Below are 19,311 nucleotides of genomic sequence, written 5' to 3'. Positions count from 1 at the left end.
CCTACCCCGCCCTCGGGCTGATGTCAAAGTCTAGACTTAACTTTCGTTTTCGGGTTACTGCCGACTGGAGATGGCGCCGGTTCCGAAGGCTGTGCGGCGAATCGAGCTAGGTGAGTGGCGTGACAAGACGAAGAGGGCTGAGGAGGGCAGGAACAGCCCCCTTGAGTCTGTCGTCTGGACATCTTTAGTAGGATTTCATGCCTCAGGCGGAGGTTGGAGGGCTCCTGCCGTCCGTCCTGAGCCCCCTGACGCGACGCCGCCTTCCTTTCTGATAGACGGCCCTCTGCGGCCTGGCTGCCCGCTGGGGGTCGCTGCTGTCCCAAGATGCTGCAAAGAATTCGGTCCGGAGGGCTCCGGGGAAGAGGTGAGAGAGACCCCGCCTGGTCATTTGAAGTTCTAGAGACCCGCATAGTCGTTTCGTTCATGCCTTCTTTTAATCAGCCGTGCTGAGACTTGCCCTGAGCCGGCACAGAACAGTGCTCTGGGATCTTTGGGGAAGAGTAGCTTTGCAGCCTGCTAGACCCGGGAAGGTTGAGGGACCAGAAGGATGATCCTCATGTATTAAATGGTCAAAGTGAGAACTCAGCGGACAGGTGCGTCTGGGTTGAGGACTGGGCATTGGTACGAGCGTCTTGGGGAAAGGTATTGTACAGAGGTGACAATGGAAGCGCTAGGAAAAGTAAAAAGACCCTCACTAAAGTGAGATCAAAGTGGAGAGGATTTGACTGAAACAGTAAAAAGATGGAACCAGAGAGAAGGCAGAGAATGGCTGGAGGGATTTAGCACAAGGGTTAAGATGTCCTCAACTAGGCAATAGATAGGGTTAATAAGTGGAGAAGACAGGATGAGATTTGGGAGCAACGAAGAGCTAAACTTCTGATTATTTCCTGGTCATCTCTAGAACCTCAAATTCAACAAGTCCAGCCGGGCACAGTGGTGCGCACACCTGTAATCTTAACACTCAGGAGGCTGAGGCAGGAGACTGCCACAAGTTCAAAGCCAGCCTAGGCTAGATAGTGAGTTCAAGGCCAGCATAAACTACACAGCAAAACCTTGTCTCAAAAGGCCAAAAAAAAAAAAAAAAAAACCCTTGTCTCAAAAGGCAAAAAAAAAAAAAAAAAATCAACAAGTCCAAAAGTTAATCCATCATCCTTGCATAGATTGCTTTTGTTCTTATCCCAATTTTAGTTCATAATACAAACTTATGTCTAGTTACTTAATCCAGAAATCTGAGAATCTTTTCATAGTCCAACTTTTCCTTTACTTCACATATTTAGCCAGTCACTAAAATCTACTTCAGAAATGTCTCTCTCTCTTTTTTGGTCTTTTTTTTGTTTGTTTGTTTGTTTGTTTTTGGTTTTTCTCTGGTACCGGAACTGAACTCACGACCTTGAGCTTGCCAGGCAGGCACTTTTGCCGCTGAGCTAAATCCCCAGCCCATTTTGGTCTTTTTGAGCCCAGGTCTCACTATGCAGTTCAGGCTAGCCTTGAGCTCACTTTGTAGCCCAGGCTGGTTTCGAACTCACAATGATCCTCCTGCTTCAGGCTCTCGAGTCCTGGGATTTCAAGGGTGAGCTACCACGCCCAGCTCAGAAATGTCTCTTGAAACAAACCTTTCATTTATGTTCCTGACCCATTACTGCCACAACCTTAGTTCACAGCCTCGGTGGAAGGCCTCATTCCCTTTCACCTGAGTACAGTCATGTCTCGCTAACTACACTTTCCACCCCTAGATCCATCTCCTTCCCCATCACTGTTTCCTATGAGCAGTTCACTGTCCTGATCAACTCTACGTCCACCACTGATAGAGCCCAAACTTAGTGGGCAACACAGGGCTCTATAGATACAGCCCCTTCCTTCTCTGTTGGAACAGCTCCTCACCGGTCTCTCTCCTTACTGGGCACACACTCACTGAGCGCCAACTATGGGCCAGTTAAAGGCACTAGGAAGAGCAACAGTGAACCAAAGAGCTAAAAATCTTTTGGTTCAGTGGATTAGAAGAATCTGGTGGTAACAGCCAGTCGACAAATAAGGAATGTGGCATGTATGTTCAAAGAAAGCACAAAGAGGAGAATAGGGCACAGAGTGGGGCTGGGAGATTAAGAAGAAGAGAAAGTGACGTTTAAGCAGCGATGTAAAGAGGACAGTGGATCTAAAGATCTAAGCAGGAATTTAGGATTGGTGGCTGAAGGGAGGTAACAAGCGAGTAGGAGAAGACTCGTGTAGCTACTGGGGGACCAGATCATGTGTGACCATGGACCACGTAGGCATAGGATGATTCCTGTCCTCGGAAGCTTACACTCACTGAGGAAATGGCTCATCAGAGTCAGAGTGTGGGTTCTGGGAGTGTAGTTCAGTGATAGACCAAATGCGACTGGGTTCTATTCCCACCCCCCATCCAAAAAGTACAGTAGAGTGTGTGGGTCAAACCTTGAAGTCTTACCTCATTTTGTCAATGAGGAAGGTGTTCAGTGAGGTTAAATGACTTCCCCAAAATGAAACACCCAGGCAGGGATAGAGTGAAAACTAGGATGCAAGTGATTCCGCTCTAGCATAGCACTCTTTCCGGTTCCAGTCTTTGTCACCAATGAAGACAATAAAAAGCAGTGAGTGGGGGTACGTGTTGGTTGGGAGAGGGCAGGACTAATTGGACATGAAAACATCTGAGGAGGCTTGGAGGGGAGATGGAATTGGACCTTCAAAGTGAGACAAGGTGTGAGAAAGGAGCTCTGAGCCAGGAAGGGTTGGAGGACAGCTGGGAGGAGACCCCCGAGGCTAGAGGGAGCCGGTGGCCAGGGGAGGATGGCAGCTGAACAGAGGAGGATTGCAAGGGAAGGTTGGAAAGGTCAGCCTGGGGGCTCTTTCTTCGTCAGGGAAATGGTCCAGGAGCTCTGAATCCCAGGCGGAGGTGCTAGATTCAATCTGCTTATGGCCTCGGCAGTGAGGGACGCTGGAAGTCTTTGAGTAAGGGGTAATTTCTGAGAGTCTGGCTTAGGGGAGAAACCGTACAAGGAAGAGGCTACCAGGGGCTGCCGTCCTTATTTCTGCATGGGGGCTCTTCATGTTCAGGGACATGGCAGGGCGCTGCTGGAAGATCAGGTAAGAGGGCTCCATTCCAGGGCCTCCGTGCAGCTAACCTAGCGACAGGGCGGAGGGAGGAGATCCTGGAAGGTACAGAAGGCTGGCCTGAAGGCCGCCGTCAGCCCTCAGGAATGCAGGAGAGAGCAAAAGGAGGTGGTGTGTGGAGAAAGCCAGGTAGAGCAGGCTCTAAAGCTGGGGGAGGGGGTGGCGGGGGTGGATGAGAGCCAGAAGGGTTCTCTGGGCTGGGTGGCTGCTTCGTGGCTGCCGTGGTGGAGAGGTGAAGCCAGGCAACCCCTTGTCTCTCCCAGAGCTTCCTCCAACACCAGCCTCCCCCCACCTCCCCCTCCCAGGATGTAGTGGATTTTCTTCGCCAGCTCGTGGAGAGTGATCCCCAGAGCCTGCGCCGGATCCGTGTGGATGGGAGCCGCGGGCAGCCGCAGCAGTGGCAGCATGGTGGGGAGTGCAGGGCCTGGACCCCAGAGCAAGGCTGGAGCCCTGGGGTGGGCTGAGCCTGGGTGTGCTCCTTGTTCACGTTCCTCTTCCTTTCCCTTTCCCTCTCCTGACAGGTTACCTCCTGGACCGTTTCCCTGCTGAAGGAAACACACCTGCACAGAGTGACAGGGGCAAAGGGGCCGAGGGATCGGGCACCTACTGTGGTCTCCGGAAGTCCTTCCTTTGCCCTCTCCGAAGGTCTGAACCCTGCCCTCCAAGCCCCTCTGCCACTCCGCCCCTCTCTAGTGTCTCAGATAGCCTGCTGCAGGTGGCCATGCCCCAGAAGCTCCTGGTGACCGAAGAGGTGAGATTCTCAGGCGGGGGCTTCCTGGGCCCATAGTCTCACCCTGTCCCTCCCTAATCCGTACCTTTCCAGGTCGTTCTGTACAGTTTGCCTCCCTTTGTGTTCTCTCTCACTCTCCCTGTTTCCTTCTCTTTTCCTGTCACCTGCCCTTCCTTCTCCAGGAAGCCAACCGCCTGGCTGAGGAGCTGGTGGCTGAGGAGGCGCGTATGAAACAGAAAGCAGAGAAGAAACGGAGCAAGAAGAAGGTGGTTGGGGAGTGGAGGGAGGGGAGCCCAGGGGATTTAGAGGAGGGAACGAGGGAGTGTGTGAGAACAGGAGGGCGCTAAGGCAGCCTGCACTGCACCCCTTCCCAGGTAGGCCCTAGGGGCCCAGGCCTGCAGGGTCTCCTGGGAGCTGTCCGTGTGGTGGCTCTAGAATCCCACGATACTGTGCTGGTTGAAATCTGTCTCCTCCTTGCTGCAAAGCCTCTGGCTGGTGACTTTCTTGTCTGCTTTTCCAGAGTGTAACAGTACATACTTCCCAAAGTCCCAGTCATGAATGAAATAGTGTATGCAAAGCTTAGTCCAATGCATGCCATTTGGTAAGTGCTAAAAAAAATTATTTTCATTTTTGCAGCGTCAGAAGGAAAGAAAGCGACAGGAGCGCTTGGAACAGGCCAGCGGGGAGGCCAAGGTGAGTCCCACAGGCGGATACCAAGGGCAGCAAGGGCCTGGAAGAGGGGGGTTGCGAAGGGCGGGGGCCCAACGTGATCCCAGCTCCATCCACCTTCCATCCAGGCCACAGTTACCCCAGAAGAGGCCGAGAGTCCCCCAGCCAGCCCTGGAAGCCCAGCTCAAGGGCAGTGTGGAGCAGAGGAGGTGAGAGCCCCTTCCCACCCTCCTTTGTCTCTGCCCATCTTCTGCTCCTCCTACTTCCAAATAAAATTCATTCCTAGCCCCTCTGTAACTTTCCTTGAGAAATTTTTAAAATGCATTTGAAAATACAGTGTTACTTTTAATTGGCACACAGTGATTGCACATATTTATGGCTACAGTGTGACACTTCAATGCGTACATACAGTGTGTACCTGAGCAGATCACCATCATTGGGATGTGCATCACCTTATCATTCCTTTGCATGAGAACATTCAAAATCTCTCCTAGCTGTTTGGAAATATTCAATTAATTGTTGTCAACCATAATTATCCATAAGTTAGAAGTTATTTCTACTACCTACCTGTAGCTCTGTCCCCATTAACCCTCTTCTTTCCATTTTCCCTCCCCCAAACCCTTTCCAGGTTCTGGTTACCGCTATTCTATTCTCTACTCCTATGAAATCAGCTTTTTAAACTGGCATAGTGGTGCACTCCTGTAATCCCAGCACTCAGGAGGCTGAGGCAGGAGGATCCTTGCGAGTTCAAGGCCAGCCTGGGCTACAAAGTGAGCTCAAGGCCAGCCTGAACGGCATAGCAAGACCCTGTCTCAAAAAGTCCAAAAAAAAAAAAAGCAGCTTTTTAGCTTTCACATACAGGTAAGAACATGCCTTATTTGCCTTTCTGTACCCCTAACTTTCCTTCTGCCCACAGGACTTACTGGATCTGTCTAGCAGTTTTGTGTCTCTGGCTTTACGCAAGGTTGGGGATTGGCTCCCAAGTGCCCACAGAGGGAAGGGACCAAGCCAGGAGCCCCAGGTCAAGGACCAGGGCCCGCAGGAGAAGATGAGCCAAAAGGAAAGGAACTCCCCAAGAGAGGAAAGGCCTGGGCAGCATCCTAAGGCACAGGTGAGGTGAGCACAGGAACCCGAGGCTCTGGGCAGGCACATGAACTAGGGTTGAGGGGGCAGTCCATTAGGAATTCTGTGCTCTTAGAGCCAACAGACCTGGGCTCTGGCTTCATCACTGTCATGCTGACCCTGAGTAGTTTTCTCTGGAGGAGGGCACTTTCTTGCAGAGTTGTCAGTAGAACTGCACATAGTAGCTGGGTGGTACTGGCGGCAGTGTAACAGAATAAAGGAAGAAGACTGGGGAACCCAGGCCTGGAGGCCTGCTTGACTTCCTCCCCATCCCCAGGCATCTCCGGGACTGCTGGCAGCCGCCTCACAGCAGAGCCAGGAGCTGGCGGGTGAGAGCCTTTCTCTGTCCCTCTCACCCGCTTGCTGGGGGAGCTCCCGTGGAACGAACCTTCCCACCCTCTCTTTTTTCCAGAGTTGGGTACCAGCTTTGCTCAAAATGGTTTCTACCACGAGGCTGTTGTTCTTTTCACTCAGGCCTTGAAGCTCAACCCCCAGGACCACCGGTAGGTGGGGGCCTGGCCACTGGGCTGGGAGATCAGGCCTACTCAGGGTGTGGAAGAGCCGGACCCATGGCCGCTTTGTGTGTTTATCAGGTTATTTGGAAATCGTTCCTTCTGCCATGAGCGGCTGGGTCAGCCAGTGTGGGCCCTGGCTGATGCCCAGGTGGCCCTTACCCTACAACCCGGCTGGCCCCGGGGCCTCTTCCGGCTGGGCAAGGCCTTGATGGGACTGCAGGTAATGGGACTGGGACTGGAAGCAGAGGAGAGATGCGGGGAGCAGGTGGTGGGAATGCGGTCTTTGCTGACGTTTCCTAGATGAGCTCCCACTACCATAGCATCTCGATGGTCTGGCACTAGGAGGTGTGGTCGGTCGAGAGTTCCTTGGTTCCCTTGACACCTAACCCTTCCCTTCTCCAATCCCCTTGGACCAAAGCGCTTCGAGGAAGCAGCTGCTGTGTTCCAGGAGACTCTGAGGCGTGGGTACCAGCCGGATGCAGCCTGGGAACTGCACTCTTGCTTTCTCCAGCTTGCTCGGGTACGCGAACTGGGCCCGCTTCAGGCTAGGGCCACAGGGAGCCCCCGCTGGGACTGGGAGACTGTGCAGTGCCGTCTTTGCCTCCAGTGAGTAAGGAGGGTGCGGGAATGGTGGGCTCATGTTCCCTTCTCTCTCCCTTCTCAGCAGGATCAACGAGGAAGAGCCCGTGTGCCCCCTCAGTGGACTGGAGTGCCCCAGTCAGGAGACTCAGGCCTGTTCTCCCTCAGTCAAAGCACGGCTTCCAGGGCCTCAGGGCTTCTGCCTCTACCCTTGTATTACCCTGCACGTCCTCAGAGCCAGCCCAGCTGGTCTTTTCCCCAGACTCAGATTAGAAGACCCCACCCTCTTCATCTCCAGGGCCCCTCAAAGGGCTGGGGCATCCCAAACCTTGGGCGCCGGCATCTACCTCAGGCCAGATGAGGGAGGCTCTTTCATACAGTGAGGCCATGTGTACATCCCACAAGGATAGGGAACACTGTGTGCTGACGGTTTACTACATATTTTGAGACCCTGTACTCTAAATCCATAGTAAGAGCTGGGCATGGTGGCGCATGCCTGTAATCCTAATGCTTGGGAGGCTGAAGCAGGAGGATTGCCACTAGTGTGAATTTGAGGCCCCCCTGGGCTATACAGTGATTTCAAGGCCAGCCTGAATTATACCCTGAATTACAAAAACAAGGCCAACCTGAAGTGCAAAAATAACAAACTCTGTGTTGAGGGTACCCTGCAGTCATCCCTTTTGCCGTAAAGAACCTTCTCGTGAGAGAAGGGGCCCCACAGCCACTGAAACATCCTTCCTTTGGTTCTCAAGCAGATGGCTGCTTCTTCTAGGGGCGGTAAGGCAGTGGAAACTCCATCAGAGCTCAAGATGGGGCACTGCAGCTGGCTGCCCAGCGCTGCAAAATGCTAAGGCACCATGATCACAAGTTCAAGCCCAGCCTGGGCAACTTAGTGACTTAGCAAGATCCTCAAACATGTGCTGGAGATGCAGCTCAGCACAGAGGTGCTAGGATCTATCTGCAGTACTGCTGGGGGCTGGGGCGGGGGCAGGGGGGCTACAGTATGCGGAAGTGTGGGTTTTTAGACTCTAGCAGAGGGAGCTGGGGATTTAGTTCAGCGGCACAGCGCCTGCCTGGCAAGTGCAAGGTCGTGAGTTCGGTTCCCGGTACCGGAAAAAACCCAAAAACCATAAAAAAAAAAAAACAAGACAAAAAAAAGACATATCTAAATTTATTGTTTACTGTGTTAAGGGAGCTGGGGATTTAGTTCAGCGGCACAGCGCCTGCCTGGCAAGTGCAAGGTCGTGAGTTCGGTTCCCGGTACCGGAAAAAACCCAAAAAAAAAAAAAAAAAAAAAAAAAAAAAAAAAAAGACTCTAGCAGAGCCAGCAAGGAGGCACGGGGGACTTTCTGTGCTTCCTGGCCCCAGGGATCTCATTCACCAGGTGGAGCTCTGTGCTCAAGAATGCGGTGACAAGTAGTGAATAAGGGCTGAGTCCTACCCTTCAGCAGCTTGGTGGACGCTGCTTGCCTTTTCCTCACCCCAGTTCTTGCTGTCTTCTCTGGCCACAGCCCTGTTTGCTGCTGGCTCCTTGTGCCATTTTCTGGCCGCGCTGCTATGCCTACCCTGACCTCTCCTTCGTCCAGTGGTCTGACGCCCACCTCCTCCCACTGCCAGAAGATTCTTCGAGGGTTTGCGTTTGAGAAGTCCCTTTCTAGCTCCTGCCTGGAGCCAGTGGGGTCCACACGTCTCTGAGCTCCCTGCACGGTACCAGGCTGCTGCTGCCTTGGCTGCTTGTTTTCTTCACGCCAGCAGTGGACATTGCAGTTAGCCTTTCCCCACAGGAGATTTTGTACCATGGGCCAGTGGCCCTGAGATGGTTCTAATTGTTTCCTATGTAAGAATCAGGATCTCCTTTTGGCTTCTTTAAGATCGTGGCAGCCTCCCTTAGTTGGTTCTTCCCTGGCCATGGCTAGGACTCTTAAGCCCACTTAAGTGTGGATCCTTAGGGGACCTGTACCCACCCCTGAACCACTCGTGAGGATAAGTGATGCTTGTGCCCTGTGAGTTTTGCGCGATAACAGTTTGCACTTGGAGAGAGATGTTGAAACATCTCTCATATAGGACTCCCCAATATTATTGTTTATGATTTAGGCTGCTTAACTACTATCTAGCAAGATGAAATCTGCCATTACTAGTTGGATCATCTTGGTCAGCTCTCAATATTTTAGCCTCAGTTTCCTCATCTGTAAACTGGGGGAATTCCCTACCTCACAGGGCTGTTGTGAGGACTGAAAGAGTAATAAAATACCTACAAAGTGCCTGGTACATAATGGGTGCTAAATAAACCAAATTTCGCCTGCAGTTGTCTTACATATTTGTGATCCCTACAGTAGGAAAAAGAATAAGAGTGAATTGCTGCTAAAGTTGAGAAAATCCAAAGTTCCTGGGACTGCGGGTCTCAATGTGTGGTCTCCGAACAGCATCAGCATCAACCAGAAACTTGTGACAAACGCAAACCCTCAGGCCCCAGGCCAGGCCTACATCAAAGCCCAGAAATGTGTTTCAATAAGCATTCGGGTGGTCATGATGGACATTCCATGGGCTCCAGCACAGCAGACATCCATCCAGAGGACATTCTGGAGGGACAGGTTTGAGTGTTGTTGCCTATGACTTGATTTTTGTTTATTTTTTTATCTTTTCACGACAGGGTCTCACTATGCAGTTCAGGCTGGCCTTGAGCTCACTTTGTAGCCCAGGCTGGTCTCGAACTCGCAATGATCCTCCTGCCTCAGCGCCCCCTGCCCGCCCCCCCAAGTGCTGGGATTACGCCCAGCTGCCTAGCTGCCTCCGGCTTGAATACAAGAGGTGGCAGCACTGTGTGGGCTGCAGTTTAGGAAGCCTCATGGGGGTGGGGGGGGGTAGGATATGGTTCAGAGCCAATTAGCTGGATCCTACTTTCCTAGCTAGAATGACTTGCCTGGGACTTCTTTGCTCATCTCTGTTTGGGGAGTGGTGGTTGTTTTTATTTAAGTAGGAATTAATGACTCCTTAAGAGGTCTGCCCACAGGGCCTTTTGTTGGGCTGGATCTGGATGCTTCAGAAACTTTCCTAGGGCTCCCAACCCCTTAAAGAATAGTCACTGGCCAGGACCGTGTGGTGTGTTAGCCTTTGCATGAGCTAACTCCTTGCTCTTCTAAAAAAAATTTTTTTTAAATACTTGGGCCAGATTCTCCACGCTAAGCTGCATCTTTAGTTTGGTTTTTTTTTTTTCTGTTTTTGTTTTTGCTTTTTTTGAGATAGGGTCTCTTGGGGTGAGGATATAGCTCCGTGGTATAAGCGCCTGCCTGGCAAGTGCAAGGTCCTGAGTTCAATTCCCAGTGCCAAAAAAAAAAAAAAGATAGGGTCTTTTTAAGTCCTCAAATCACCGAAACTGGGCTCCAACTTGGTGATCCTCCTGCCTCAGCTTCCCAGAGTGCTGAAATTACAGGTGTGTGCCACTACACTCAGTGCTCTTCTAATTAGCAGGTAAATGTTTCCTCCCAAGCACCTCTTAGCCTGTCTTGGACTGGAATTTTCTAGCCAAGAGCCACAGGACTCCTGACACCTTGCCTCCACTCTGCGCACATTCACGGTCCTAATTGATAGGGTTCTGACCCAGCAGCCTGGGTTTGGAGTCTTCGGGAATGGAAAGCAGGTGAGTAACCATCTTGGTTTTCCTGGGGTGTGGGTCAGTCTTTCATTGCTATGACTGGGACAGTGCTGGGCAAACAGAAGAGTTGGTCACCATCTAGGAAGTTTCCAGAAAGGCAGCCTGTTGGTGATGAAGGGAATAAGAGCAGTAGGAGCCGGCGTGGTGTATAGGTTGCATATGTGTATTGAAAGGGCAGCACAGTTGCAAAGAATAGTTTCTATGTATAATGACTGGCAGATGTTCAACTCTACAGCAGTGGTCTTTGTCTATTCCTATCCACAAGGTCATTTTTTTTCCCTTCATTTGTCCAGGCTTGTGTGATTGTCACTGATTCATACAGTTCTTGGTCACTGGGAAAAAATCACACCTCTGCTGTGACCATCCACCCACCCCAAAGCCTAGCCTTGAATTCTCTCTGCTCTTACCTTCTGCAGTGGCCAGAGATACACACTGCCTCCCTCGGGTCTCTGCCAGGGTCTGGTCCAACTTGCACATTCAGCCACATTAACCTGGCTTAAGCAGCACTTATCTCTCCCCTCTACCCCACCCCCATGCTCTGCCCACAGTAGGAAATGTTAACTCCCTACCTTTGGCCCCTTTCCCGCTGTTCTTTCTGCAAATCCTTTGCTTCTTTCAGATAGGCTCAGTCATCTTCATAGGGATAGTACCTGTCCTGACCAAAAGCATGTGTTCCTGAGTCCGATGAGCATGAAGATTAGCCTCACCTCACCGAAACAGCCTGTACAGCCTGGCTAATCTTCCTTGGGCTCCCGTGACTTCCTTTCCTTATCCTGAGAATGAGAATGAAAAATCTCTGACCTAGCTGGGCGTGGTGGTGCACACCTGTAAACCCAGCACTTGGGAGGCTGAGGCAGGGGGATCGTTGTGAGTTGGAGGCCAGCCTGGGCTACTAAGTGAGCTCAAGTCCAACCTGAACTACACAGCAAGACCCTGTCTCAAAAAGATTAAAAAAAGAAAATCTCTGGCCCATTGGGTAATTGTAAGGCTTAAGCCATCCAAAGCACTCAGAACAGGGATAGTTATAGCCCCCAAATGCCAGGTTCTCTCCTACTTTCCAGTCTTGTTATGTTTTTTTTTTTTTTTGGTTTGGGTTTAGTTTTTGAGACAGGGTCTTGATATACACTTCAGGCTGGCCTTGAATTTGTGGTGATCCCCCTGCCTCAGCCTCCTGAATGCTGGGATTATAGGCATGCAGCACCACACTCAGCAGTTCAGGCTCCCTTGAACTCACTATGCAGCCCAGTGTGGTCTCAAACTCATGGTTCTCCTCCTGCCTCAGGCTCCCAAGTGCTGGGATTACAGATGTAATCCATACTCAGCTTTGCTTTCTGGTCTTGTCCACCCACCCTAGAACGTCCTTTCCTTCACCCTCCGTCTGCAGCTGGGGCCTTAGTTGACACCCCCCCACACACACCCTTGGGGCATCTTTGGAAGTGGAGTTGTGTATCTGAGCAGAAGCAGGGGGCAGTTTGAGGAGGGCCGAGAGGACTGAGGGGAGACAGGGAAGCAGGAAGAAACCTAAGCCTGCTCTTTCAAAGATCAGCTGGGTCAGCCAGGGATGGGAAGTCTTGTAGCTATCAGGTGTCCCCCTTCCCTCCCCTATCACCCTGCAAGAGGGTGATTAATCTCCACAGAATAAACAAATGTCAGAAATGGCCGCCGTGGACCTGGGCTGAGATGCCCAGCAGGCAAGCCCAGCCACTCCAAGCTCTGCTGCAGTGGGTCAACTTTCCAACCCCTTGTCCACTGGTCCTGGTGGGTACAAGGGCAGCACTGCAGCTACACAGAAGCCCCAGAGGTAGGGGGTGGCCTCTGCAGACAGCCTTCACTTTGTCTCAGTGTAGGTTTTTTTGTTTTGTTTTGTCTTTGAGACAGGGTCTTGCTATTCAGTTCAAGCTGGCCTTGAGCTCACTTTGTAGCTCCAGCTGGTCTCAAACTCAAAACGATCCTCCTGCCTCAGCCTCCCGAGTGCTGGGATTACAGGCATGCACCACCACGCCTGGCTAGCATAGGGTTTTTAATGCAAGTGGAGGAACAGATAGGGAATCCACTTACAAATGACTGCAGGGCAGGGAGAGAGGAAACAATCAAGCCCATGTTGCCTCTGGGGCCAGAATCTATCTTAGAGGTCTCCCAGGCCCGTCTGGTTAGAGAGGCAGGATAGAGTCCTTCGACCACAGGCAGCCAGTAGGGGTTTAGTGGCCTGTCAGCCGCAGGCAGTCCCGGCCCCCTTTCTTTCTGTCCATTGTCTCTGAGCAGAAGGACGACAAACACTCTGAATGTTGATGGGGTGTCTGGGTCAAATCCTGATCTTGAAGTTCTTCTTTTGTAAAATGGGCATAATTATACACCTACCTTATAGGGTCGCTATGGGCTTGCCTTCTGGGGATCTCAGCCCAGGTCCACCTGCGTTTCAAGCGCTTTTCACAGCGCTGCCACCAAATCTCTCCGATAATCCCCATATTTTGCTGTCATTGGCCCAGAGGTCTGGACTGAGGTGTTTAGCAACAGAGTTTCAACTTTATTCTCACAACTGGGAAGTCTGGCCTGTAGGCGGGAACAGACCTGGGCGGGACCTCTTCCCTCCACCCCCAGCACAGACAAGACGAAGAGCGGGGCGGTGAGGAGTCCAGAGCCCCAGAGGCCACGGCTGGCAGTGGCTCTGCCTTCAATCGTCTACCTGTATCTCTTCGTCCGATACGTGGGCCCCGGAGTCAGGTCCAGTGGGGTGGGGGCCAGGACTTTGAGCACCATTGGGCAGCGCTAGGCGGCGCAGGACGCCAGGGGACAACGCGTGTAGCGAGGCCACATCGGCGCGCATCTCCTCCACGTCGCGCTTGAACTTGGCACGGCGGTTCTGGAACCAAGTGACAACCTGCGCGTTGGCCAGGCCGAGTCGAGCAGCCAGTCCGTCGCGCTCTGACGGTGCCAAGTACTTTTGGAAGACGAATCGCCGCTCCAGCTCCAGCACCTGCTGCGCGGTGAACGCAGTGCGGGACTTGCGCCTTCTGCGGGCGGCGGAGCCAGGGCCCAGCGCGTCCGAGGCGGCCTTGCCTGCAGGGAGACGGCGGGAATCCGCTGTGGCCCGGGAGGAGAAGCCGGGGGTGGGGTCCGGCCCGCGGAGAAAAAGAACCAGGAAGGCGGAGGAGGACCAGAACCGCGTACCGCCCCAAGCGGGTGGGGTCGGGCTGAGCTGGGGATGGGGCGCAAACTGCAGACCGCGCCTGGGGTTCCCGAGGAGCAGGCTGGGGGGGCGGGAGAGAAGGGCGGCGCAAACCGGCGGGGTCTGGCGCAAGGTCCGGCCCCTGGAGCCCGCGGGCCAGCAGGTTAGGGGTGGCACCAGAGGCGGGTCAGAGTCGGGACGGCGGCCCGGCCTGATGAAGGTGGAAGGACCTCCCCAGCCTCCGGAGGACGGCAGGACACTCCGCGTACGGCCGCGAGCCCAGCCGCGGGGAGAGACGAGCGCGCGCCCGGCGCCACGCCGCAGACCTTGGGCCCACGGCGCCCCGAAGTGCGGGCTGCAGCGAGCGCGGGGTGTGCAGGGACAGGGACGGGCCTCTCCCCCGGCGTTTTCTGCGACGCCCCTGCCCCGCCCCGGGCCTTTTGTCTCTCACAGCCCGCTGGGTCGCAACTGCCCCGCCCACGGCGATCGCCCCACGGGTCTCCCCCTTCTCCGCAGCCCGGCCGCTCCCCGTGCGCCGGCGGCCTCGGAGAGGACCCCGGAGTTAGGAGGGGACAGAGGGGCGGGAGGAGCCACAGGTGCGAGTCTCGACGCGGGGACCAAGGGCAGGAGCGGGTTAGGGTGACCCGGCCAGGGCGAGGCGAAGGTTTGAGCCCGAGAGCCAGACAGAGAAGGAGGGGGCCGCCGAGGTGGAGTCGAGGCCCGCGGGTACCTTCGGAGGGCTGCGGGGGCCCGCGCGCGTCCGCTCCGCGGAAGGTTTTACTGGTCAGCTCCTGCAGCGCGCACAGCGGCGACGCGGGGCCCGGGCCCGGCTCTGCGGGCTGCGGCGCGGAGGGCGCTCGCGGGGCCACGCGCGGGCCCAGGATGTCCGCGATGCCGAAGGGCGTCCGCGGCTGGCGTCCCGAAGTCATGGCCCGCCGGGATGGAGTGGTCCCGCCGCCCGCTGCGCTTTACTCTGAAGCCGCCCGGGCCCCCGCGTCGGCTCCCAATTCGGGCCCCCTGCCTCGGACCCGCCCCCGGCGCTGAGTCCCGCGTGCCCCTCCTTCTGCGCCCCTATCTCTCCCCCAGGGCCACGGAGGCCTGGAGCCCATGGACGGCCCAGAAGCCTTATTGCTACAGGGCGGAGAGGCGCAGGGAGAAGCCCGCCAGACTAGGGCCGCGTTGTGGGGCGCAGCCCGGCGCGCTCACACCGGGCCCGTTCCGCTGCAGTCTGTGTGCCGTCCGCCTCTCCCGCCTTGCCGCTGCACCAGCTCATAAACTCGTGGGCGATAAAACTACTTTTCCTGGCCGCAGCGTCTGGGAATTTGCGACGTTTTAAGGAGGAGGACCAGGGCTGATTGTGCTAGGATCCCTGACCTCAGTTAGACCTCAGTCTCCTAACCTGGTCCCTTCTTCTGCTTCAACCCGTGCAAAAAGCCGCTCTTAAAGACACCCTGGTGGCTGGCAGCGATTAGTGTGGCGCGGGGGTCTGGAAGGTGAGACCCAGGAGGACCTGGCCCAGCTGAGCAACAGCAATAATGGGAGTGCCACGAAGAAGCCAGTGCAGGTGAGCAGACGAGTCTGCTCTGCCAAGGCTTAGAGGACCCAAGTAACTCCAAATACAGGGAGACGCGAGCCTCAGGAGAGAAATATGCTGCACTGGAGGTGGAGCTGTGCTCAGGAGGGGTCTGGCCAGGGAGGCTGGCCCTGCACAAAGGGCCTTCGACTCACCTTATTGGTCACTCAGTGGATCTGGCTTTTTATGAAACTCTTGCAGTTCAGGTGTGGTTTCTGCAGCCATAGAGGCTCGGTAATAGCCACGGAGAGGGGACTCCAACCAGGGTGGAGGGACTGCCCAGGAAGACTGACTTGAAGGTTCTCCGGGCCCAAGCATCTGATGGCTCCCCTGCCGACCCAGGCACCAAGTCTGAGGCTGCTCTATTCATTGCTATCTTATCTGGGCCCTGTCTCCTTTCTGCTCACATTTATTCTGGCCCTGGGCTTACATCTGGCTGAGCACCCAGTGAACTTCCTGTGGTGAAAGAAGGCAGCTGAGAGACAACCCTAGATTGAGGCGCGGCAAGGAGTCAGCTTTCTTCTAGCTCACCTCATACACAGTGGCTGGAGAGCTCACAGCCCAGGCCCAAGAAGCCCTGCCACTCTCGAAGATGCTGCTTCACTGCCAGGGCAGTTGGGAATTAGTGTTCCTCCAGTCATCCCCACCCCCAGTGCTATGAAGAACCGGACCAGTCCGTCCTGAACTTCCACCATGTCACCTTCCCTGTAGACCTCTGCACTCCCACCACATATGGCTGCCCCTGTGTTCACCTGTCTCTTCCTTGGGGCACCACAAGCAGGGTTTAGGAGAGCCAGACTCCCTGACATGGACGGGAATGCATCTAAACAGTGGTAAAGGGGCCCCTCCAGTGACACCCCGGGACACCCAGACAGTCACACAGTGCTTTCCTAGTGGCCTGGGCGACAGACTTGAAGCCCGATAGGCCACCGCTGGGTCAGGGAGCAGAGCCAGGCCATGGTGGAAAGCCGGGCTGCTTCAGGACCTTGTTAATTGGTTATTAATGGTAGGGGGCAGGGGAGGGCGGGAGAGATGCTCTGGCTGCAGGCCTCAGCACCATCCTGTGGTTTCACTTAACCTGCAATTAAACAGATCCCAAGAGGCAGCAGGAACTGCCCTACCCCATCCCAGGCATGTCACCAAACAGACACTGCAACGGGCACTCATGCATCTACTCTGCGGCCTTTATGTGTGTGTCTCCCTCTGCTCTCAATTACCCCTGTGTGTCTGTGAGGCGCGTGGGGCGTTCCTGGTGGGCCTCTGACTTCCTGCCCTTCCATCTCTCCCAGACTACCTTCTCCCCTCTGCAGCTCGGCTCAGGTAATGGGGTTGGGCGGTCCCCAGACAGGAGTTTGGGGGAGGGGAGGGAAGCGGAGACTAGTAAAAAGGAAGATGCCTCGGACAGCAGAAGCCAAACCAAGGTCATCTCAGCGGCCAGGGAGTAGTCCAGACTATCCTGGGGCCACAGAAGGGGGCTTTTCCCAGTGAAGCATCTGGAACACGAGCTGGGGCGAAACCGGATCCGAGGAGGGAGCCAAAAGGAGGGTGAGTGATTAATGAGGGAGATTAAGAGATTAAACCTTGGTTCTGGGTTTGAGGGGGCTCTCAGCTGTCTCATAGACCTCCCTGCCATGCCAGCCAGGAAGGTGGAGGCTCCAGGAACTCATCACACACCTCTTCTGGCCCTAGCCCGCCCCCCCCCACCCCAGGCCAAGCCTTGCCTGCCGCAGGTCTTCCTCTAGCTGCACCAACTCACAGGCTGCAGGGGACCCCAAGATTTTCCTCTCCATCGTACTTCTCTGGCAGTCTCTTCTCTCCAAGGTTTCCCCTCATCTTCCCTTCAGACACTTCTGGGTTTTGCACTGTCTCTCTTTGTAAAGATCCTCCCATTCCGACCTGCACCCCCGTGGGAAGGCACCCCACTTCTCATAAGGATGCTCTGCCCCTCGCCCCCTTCAGACTTCCCTTCTCGCCCCAAGTCCTATCCTTTCTTTTCCATTCGAACCATGTCTCTCACCTTTGGGTTCCTCTACCCAGGCCTGCCCCAGCTCGCCAACCCCACTTCGGCTGGAGGTCAGCTCAATAAACTACCTTTAGGCTCCGGTCCGCCCTCGCAATCCTCAGAATTCCGAGTTTCGTGAGTGTTGGTGTTGGAGGAATCTCACAATAACCCCCTTGGGGCGGTGGACAAGGAGTGTCACAGAAGTCTGCACTCCTCCACGCTTAAGGAAAGTGCACAGAGAGAGAAGGAAGTGGGAACTGAGAGGAAAATCCAGGCGAGGAGCGTCGGGACGGGTGTCAGCTAATAACACGGGATTTGTTTTCTTCAGATGTTACTTCGTAGTGACCCGATTCAGACACTGAAATTTTAGTTTCCTTCATTACTTTGGGGACAGTGAGTCTCTGAGCTCTTTTTGGTCCTGTTTGCTGGTGCACAGTTCGCTGAGCTCAGGGCCATCCTTTGGGTGGGCGCCCCCGCCCGCTGCTTAGCAAAGTCCCTGCCCCGCCTCCTCTCTCCCTGCACACCCTGGGAAAGACTGGCCAGGCTTTAGAGGAACCCATCTTCCTCTGGGTCAAAGGCGGGCTCCTCCTGCCCGGGTTTAGTGAGCTCGGGAGACGCACGGGTCTGATAGGCGGGGGCAGATTTGGCCCTGCAGGTGATACCTCCCCCCTCCCCTGCAAGCACCTTGAGGCCAAGGAAACCCTCGGGAGGGCTGGCTGCACCTTGGGGTGGCCCTGGGGTTGCATCTCTTTGACTTCAAAGGGCTCCGGGTGTTGGTGCCCTGCGTTCTGGGTCTCCAGAAGGGCGGGCGTGACTCCCTCCGCCCAACAGGTCTATACCCTACTGACCCCAGGTCAGAATGGAAAGGGGAAATGGACCCACGGCCGGCGGGGAAGCTGCTCAGAGCCTGCAGCTGGTAGGTATCAGGCGACCCAGGGGGATGCATCACAGCTGCTGCAGCCACTGCACTGATAGACAAAAGGAGGGCTGGGCCTGAGCCCTGTCAGCTTCAAAGCCTGGGTCTTTAGAGGACTCCTCCTGAGGCTTGGTGCTCAGATCCGGGGCCTGGCCTCACTTATCTTCAGGCCCACCCTTTAGGTGACAAAAGTTGCCGGCAAGGCCTAACCAGAGGGCCTTCAGAGGAGACCCAGGCTGCTCCCCAACTCCAGAGGCTTCAGGGCCCCCAAAAGTTTCCAGGAGCACCATTACTCTTCCCCAGCCCACACCGCTCCAGAGCCAGGCACTCCTACTAGGAAATGCCGGTCTGCACACAGACCCGGAGAAACAGCCTGCTCCAGAGCCTGAGTTTCAATCTGGAAGGAAAGGGGCAGGTAGTCTTGAGAGAAAATTCATCCAAAAGCCCGAGGTGCTGGTGTTGCGGTCGAAGGCCTCAGCAGCAGCAGTGATGCCATTGATGGGGGGTGGGTGTGGGGTGGGTGTGTGTTTCCTGGAGGAGGTGAGAGGGCCCCTGGAGTGGGGGAGCATTCCAGACAAGAGGCCTGGAAACAGAAATGTTTGGGACTCTTGAAGAGTGTCAGGAAGGCACTGCATCCACACCAATGGCTCTGGGGTTGTCCCCAGCGAGGTCCCTGTTCCCTGCCCCCACACCGCAGTGCTTTCTCAGCCCCTTCAGCCTCTCCAGCGCTGCCTTCTTTCAATCTTCCTCTGTGGGGCCAGGTGGGATTTCCCGGAAACTCAGGCAGATTGTCAAGCTGAAAAACTTCCACAATGGAGCTCCGGTTTTTCCTTCGGGTTTGAGCTCTCCAATTCAGTTCAGGGGCCTCCACCGCCTCCTCTGCCACTTGACCTCCATCCACAGAAGCCTGGTGTCTTCAGCCCTTACCACGCTCTAAGCCCTGGAGTCGGATGCCTTCCAGCATGGGATTTGGGCTTTACGCTCACATTCTTGGGACCTTCATGCAGCCTGCTCCGTTCGTTTGGCCCAGTTTGCTTCCCTTAGGAGGTCCTTGCTTTGGATGTTGCTGTCCCAGTTCATCAAGTTTCTGGCTACTCCATTTAGAGGCTGCAGAACAAGGCGGCTGGCTGGGTTTATTGCCGAGCCCAGCGTGCGTGGCCAGGCTCATGCAGACGATGCAGGGCTCATACAGGAAGGAATGCCGGCTGAATGGCCCAGCTGAGCTGTCACACTGCCACTTCCTTCCCGTCACTTGACACTG

The 19,311-nt window shown here is 55.0% G+C and overlaps 2 protein-coding genes across 6 annotated transcripts; one reads left to right on the top strand and one right to left on the bottom strand.

Moving 5' to 3' along the window:
- Positions 1 to 18: 18 nt before the first annotated feature.
- Ttc31 (tetratricopeptide repeat domain 31) lies at positions 19 to 7,290 on the top strand. 5 transcript variants are annotated; one of them, XM_005385500.2, is made up of 13 exons: positions 19 to 110; positions 276 to 364; positions 3,432 to 3,534; positions 3,648 to 3,877; positions 4,039 to 4,122; positions 4,493 to 4,549; positions 4,654 to 4,734; positions 5,442 to 5,636; positions 5,925 to 5,976; positions 6,060 to 6,150; positions 6,241 to 6,382; positions 6,581 to 6,682; positions 6,827 to 7,290. In XM_005385500.2, the coding sequence occupies exons 1-13, from the start codon at positions 71 to 73 to the stop codon at positions 7,100 to 7,102; spliced, it is 1,542 nt and encodes a 513-aa protein (XP_005385557.1). In that variant the 5' UTR covers positions 19 to 70; the 3' UTR covers positions 7,103 to 7,290. The 5 variants fall into 5 exon arrangements, with proteins under 5 accessions (XP_005385557.1, XP_005385556.1, XP_005385555.1 ...); XM_005385499.2 differs by having other exon boundaries at positions 3,390 to 3,534; positions 6,830 to 7,290; XM_005385498.2 differs by having other exon boundaries at positions 3,390 to 3,534.
- Positions 7,291 to 12,812: 5,522 nt separating this feature from the next.
- On the bottom strand, positions 12,813 to 16,059 carry Lbx2 (ladybird homeobox 2). Its single transcript, XM_005385495.2, has 2 exons — positions 14,290 to 16,059; positions 12,813 to 13,450 (listed from the first exon to the last, which is right to left on the bottom strand). The coding sequence occupies exons 1-2, from the start codon at positions 14,486 to 14,488 to the stop codon at positions 13,065 to 13,067; spliced, it is 585 nt and encodes a 194-aa protein (XP_005385552.1). The 5' UTR covers positions 14,489 to 16,059; the 3' UTR covers positions 12,813 to 13,064.
- Between the last annotated feature and the right edge of the window lie 3,252 nt (positions 16,060 to 19,311).

This window comes from Chinchilla lanigera, unplaced genomic scaffold (genome assembly GCF_000276665.1).
Source record: "Chinchilla lanigera isolate Chin_1 unplaced genomic scaffold, ChiLan1.0 scaffold00023, whole genome shotgun sequence".
NCBI classification, from domain to species: Eukaryota; Metazoa; Chordata; class Mammalia; order Rodentia; family Chinchillidae; genus Chinchilla; species Chinchilla lanigera.
The sequence above is the reverse complement of the archived record's forward strand: the minus strand, read 5'-3'. Positions and strand labels throughout refer to the sequence as shown.

Bases quoted from the DNA above. Each gene is read 5' to 3' on its own strand.
- Lbx2 (XM_005385495.2), bottom strand. From the start codon at position 14,488: ATGACTTCGGGACGCCAGCCGCGGACGCCCTTCGGCATCGCGGACATC. The intron at 13,451-14,289 runs GTACCCGCGGGC...GTCTCCCTGCAG, and splicing joins GCCCCCGCAGCCCTCCGAAG to GCAAGGCCGCCTCGGACGCG.
- Ttc31 (XM_005385498.2), top strand. From the start codon at position 71: ATGGCGCCGGTTCCGAAGGCTGTGCGGCGAATCGAGCTAG. The intron at 365-3,389 runs GTGAGAGAGACC...TGTCTCTCCCAG, and splicing joins CGGAGGGCTCCGGGGAAGAG to AGCTTCCTCCAACACCAGCC. The intron at 3,878-4,038 runs GTGAGATTCTCA...TTCCTTCTCCAG, and splicing joins AGCTCCTGGTGACCGAAGAG to GAAGCCAACCGCCTGGCTGA.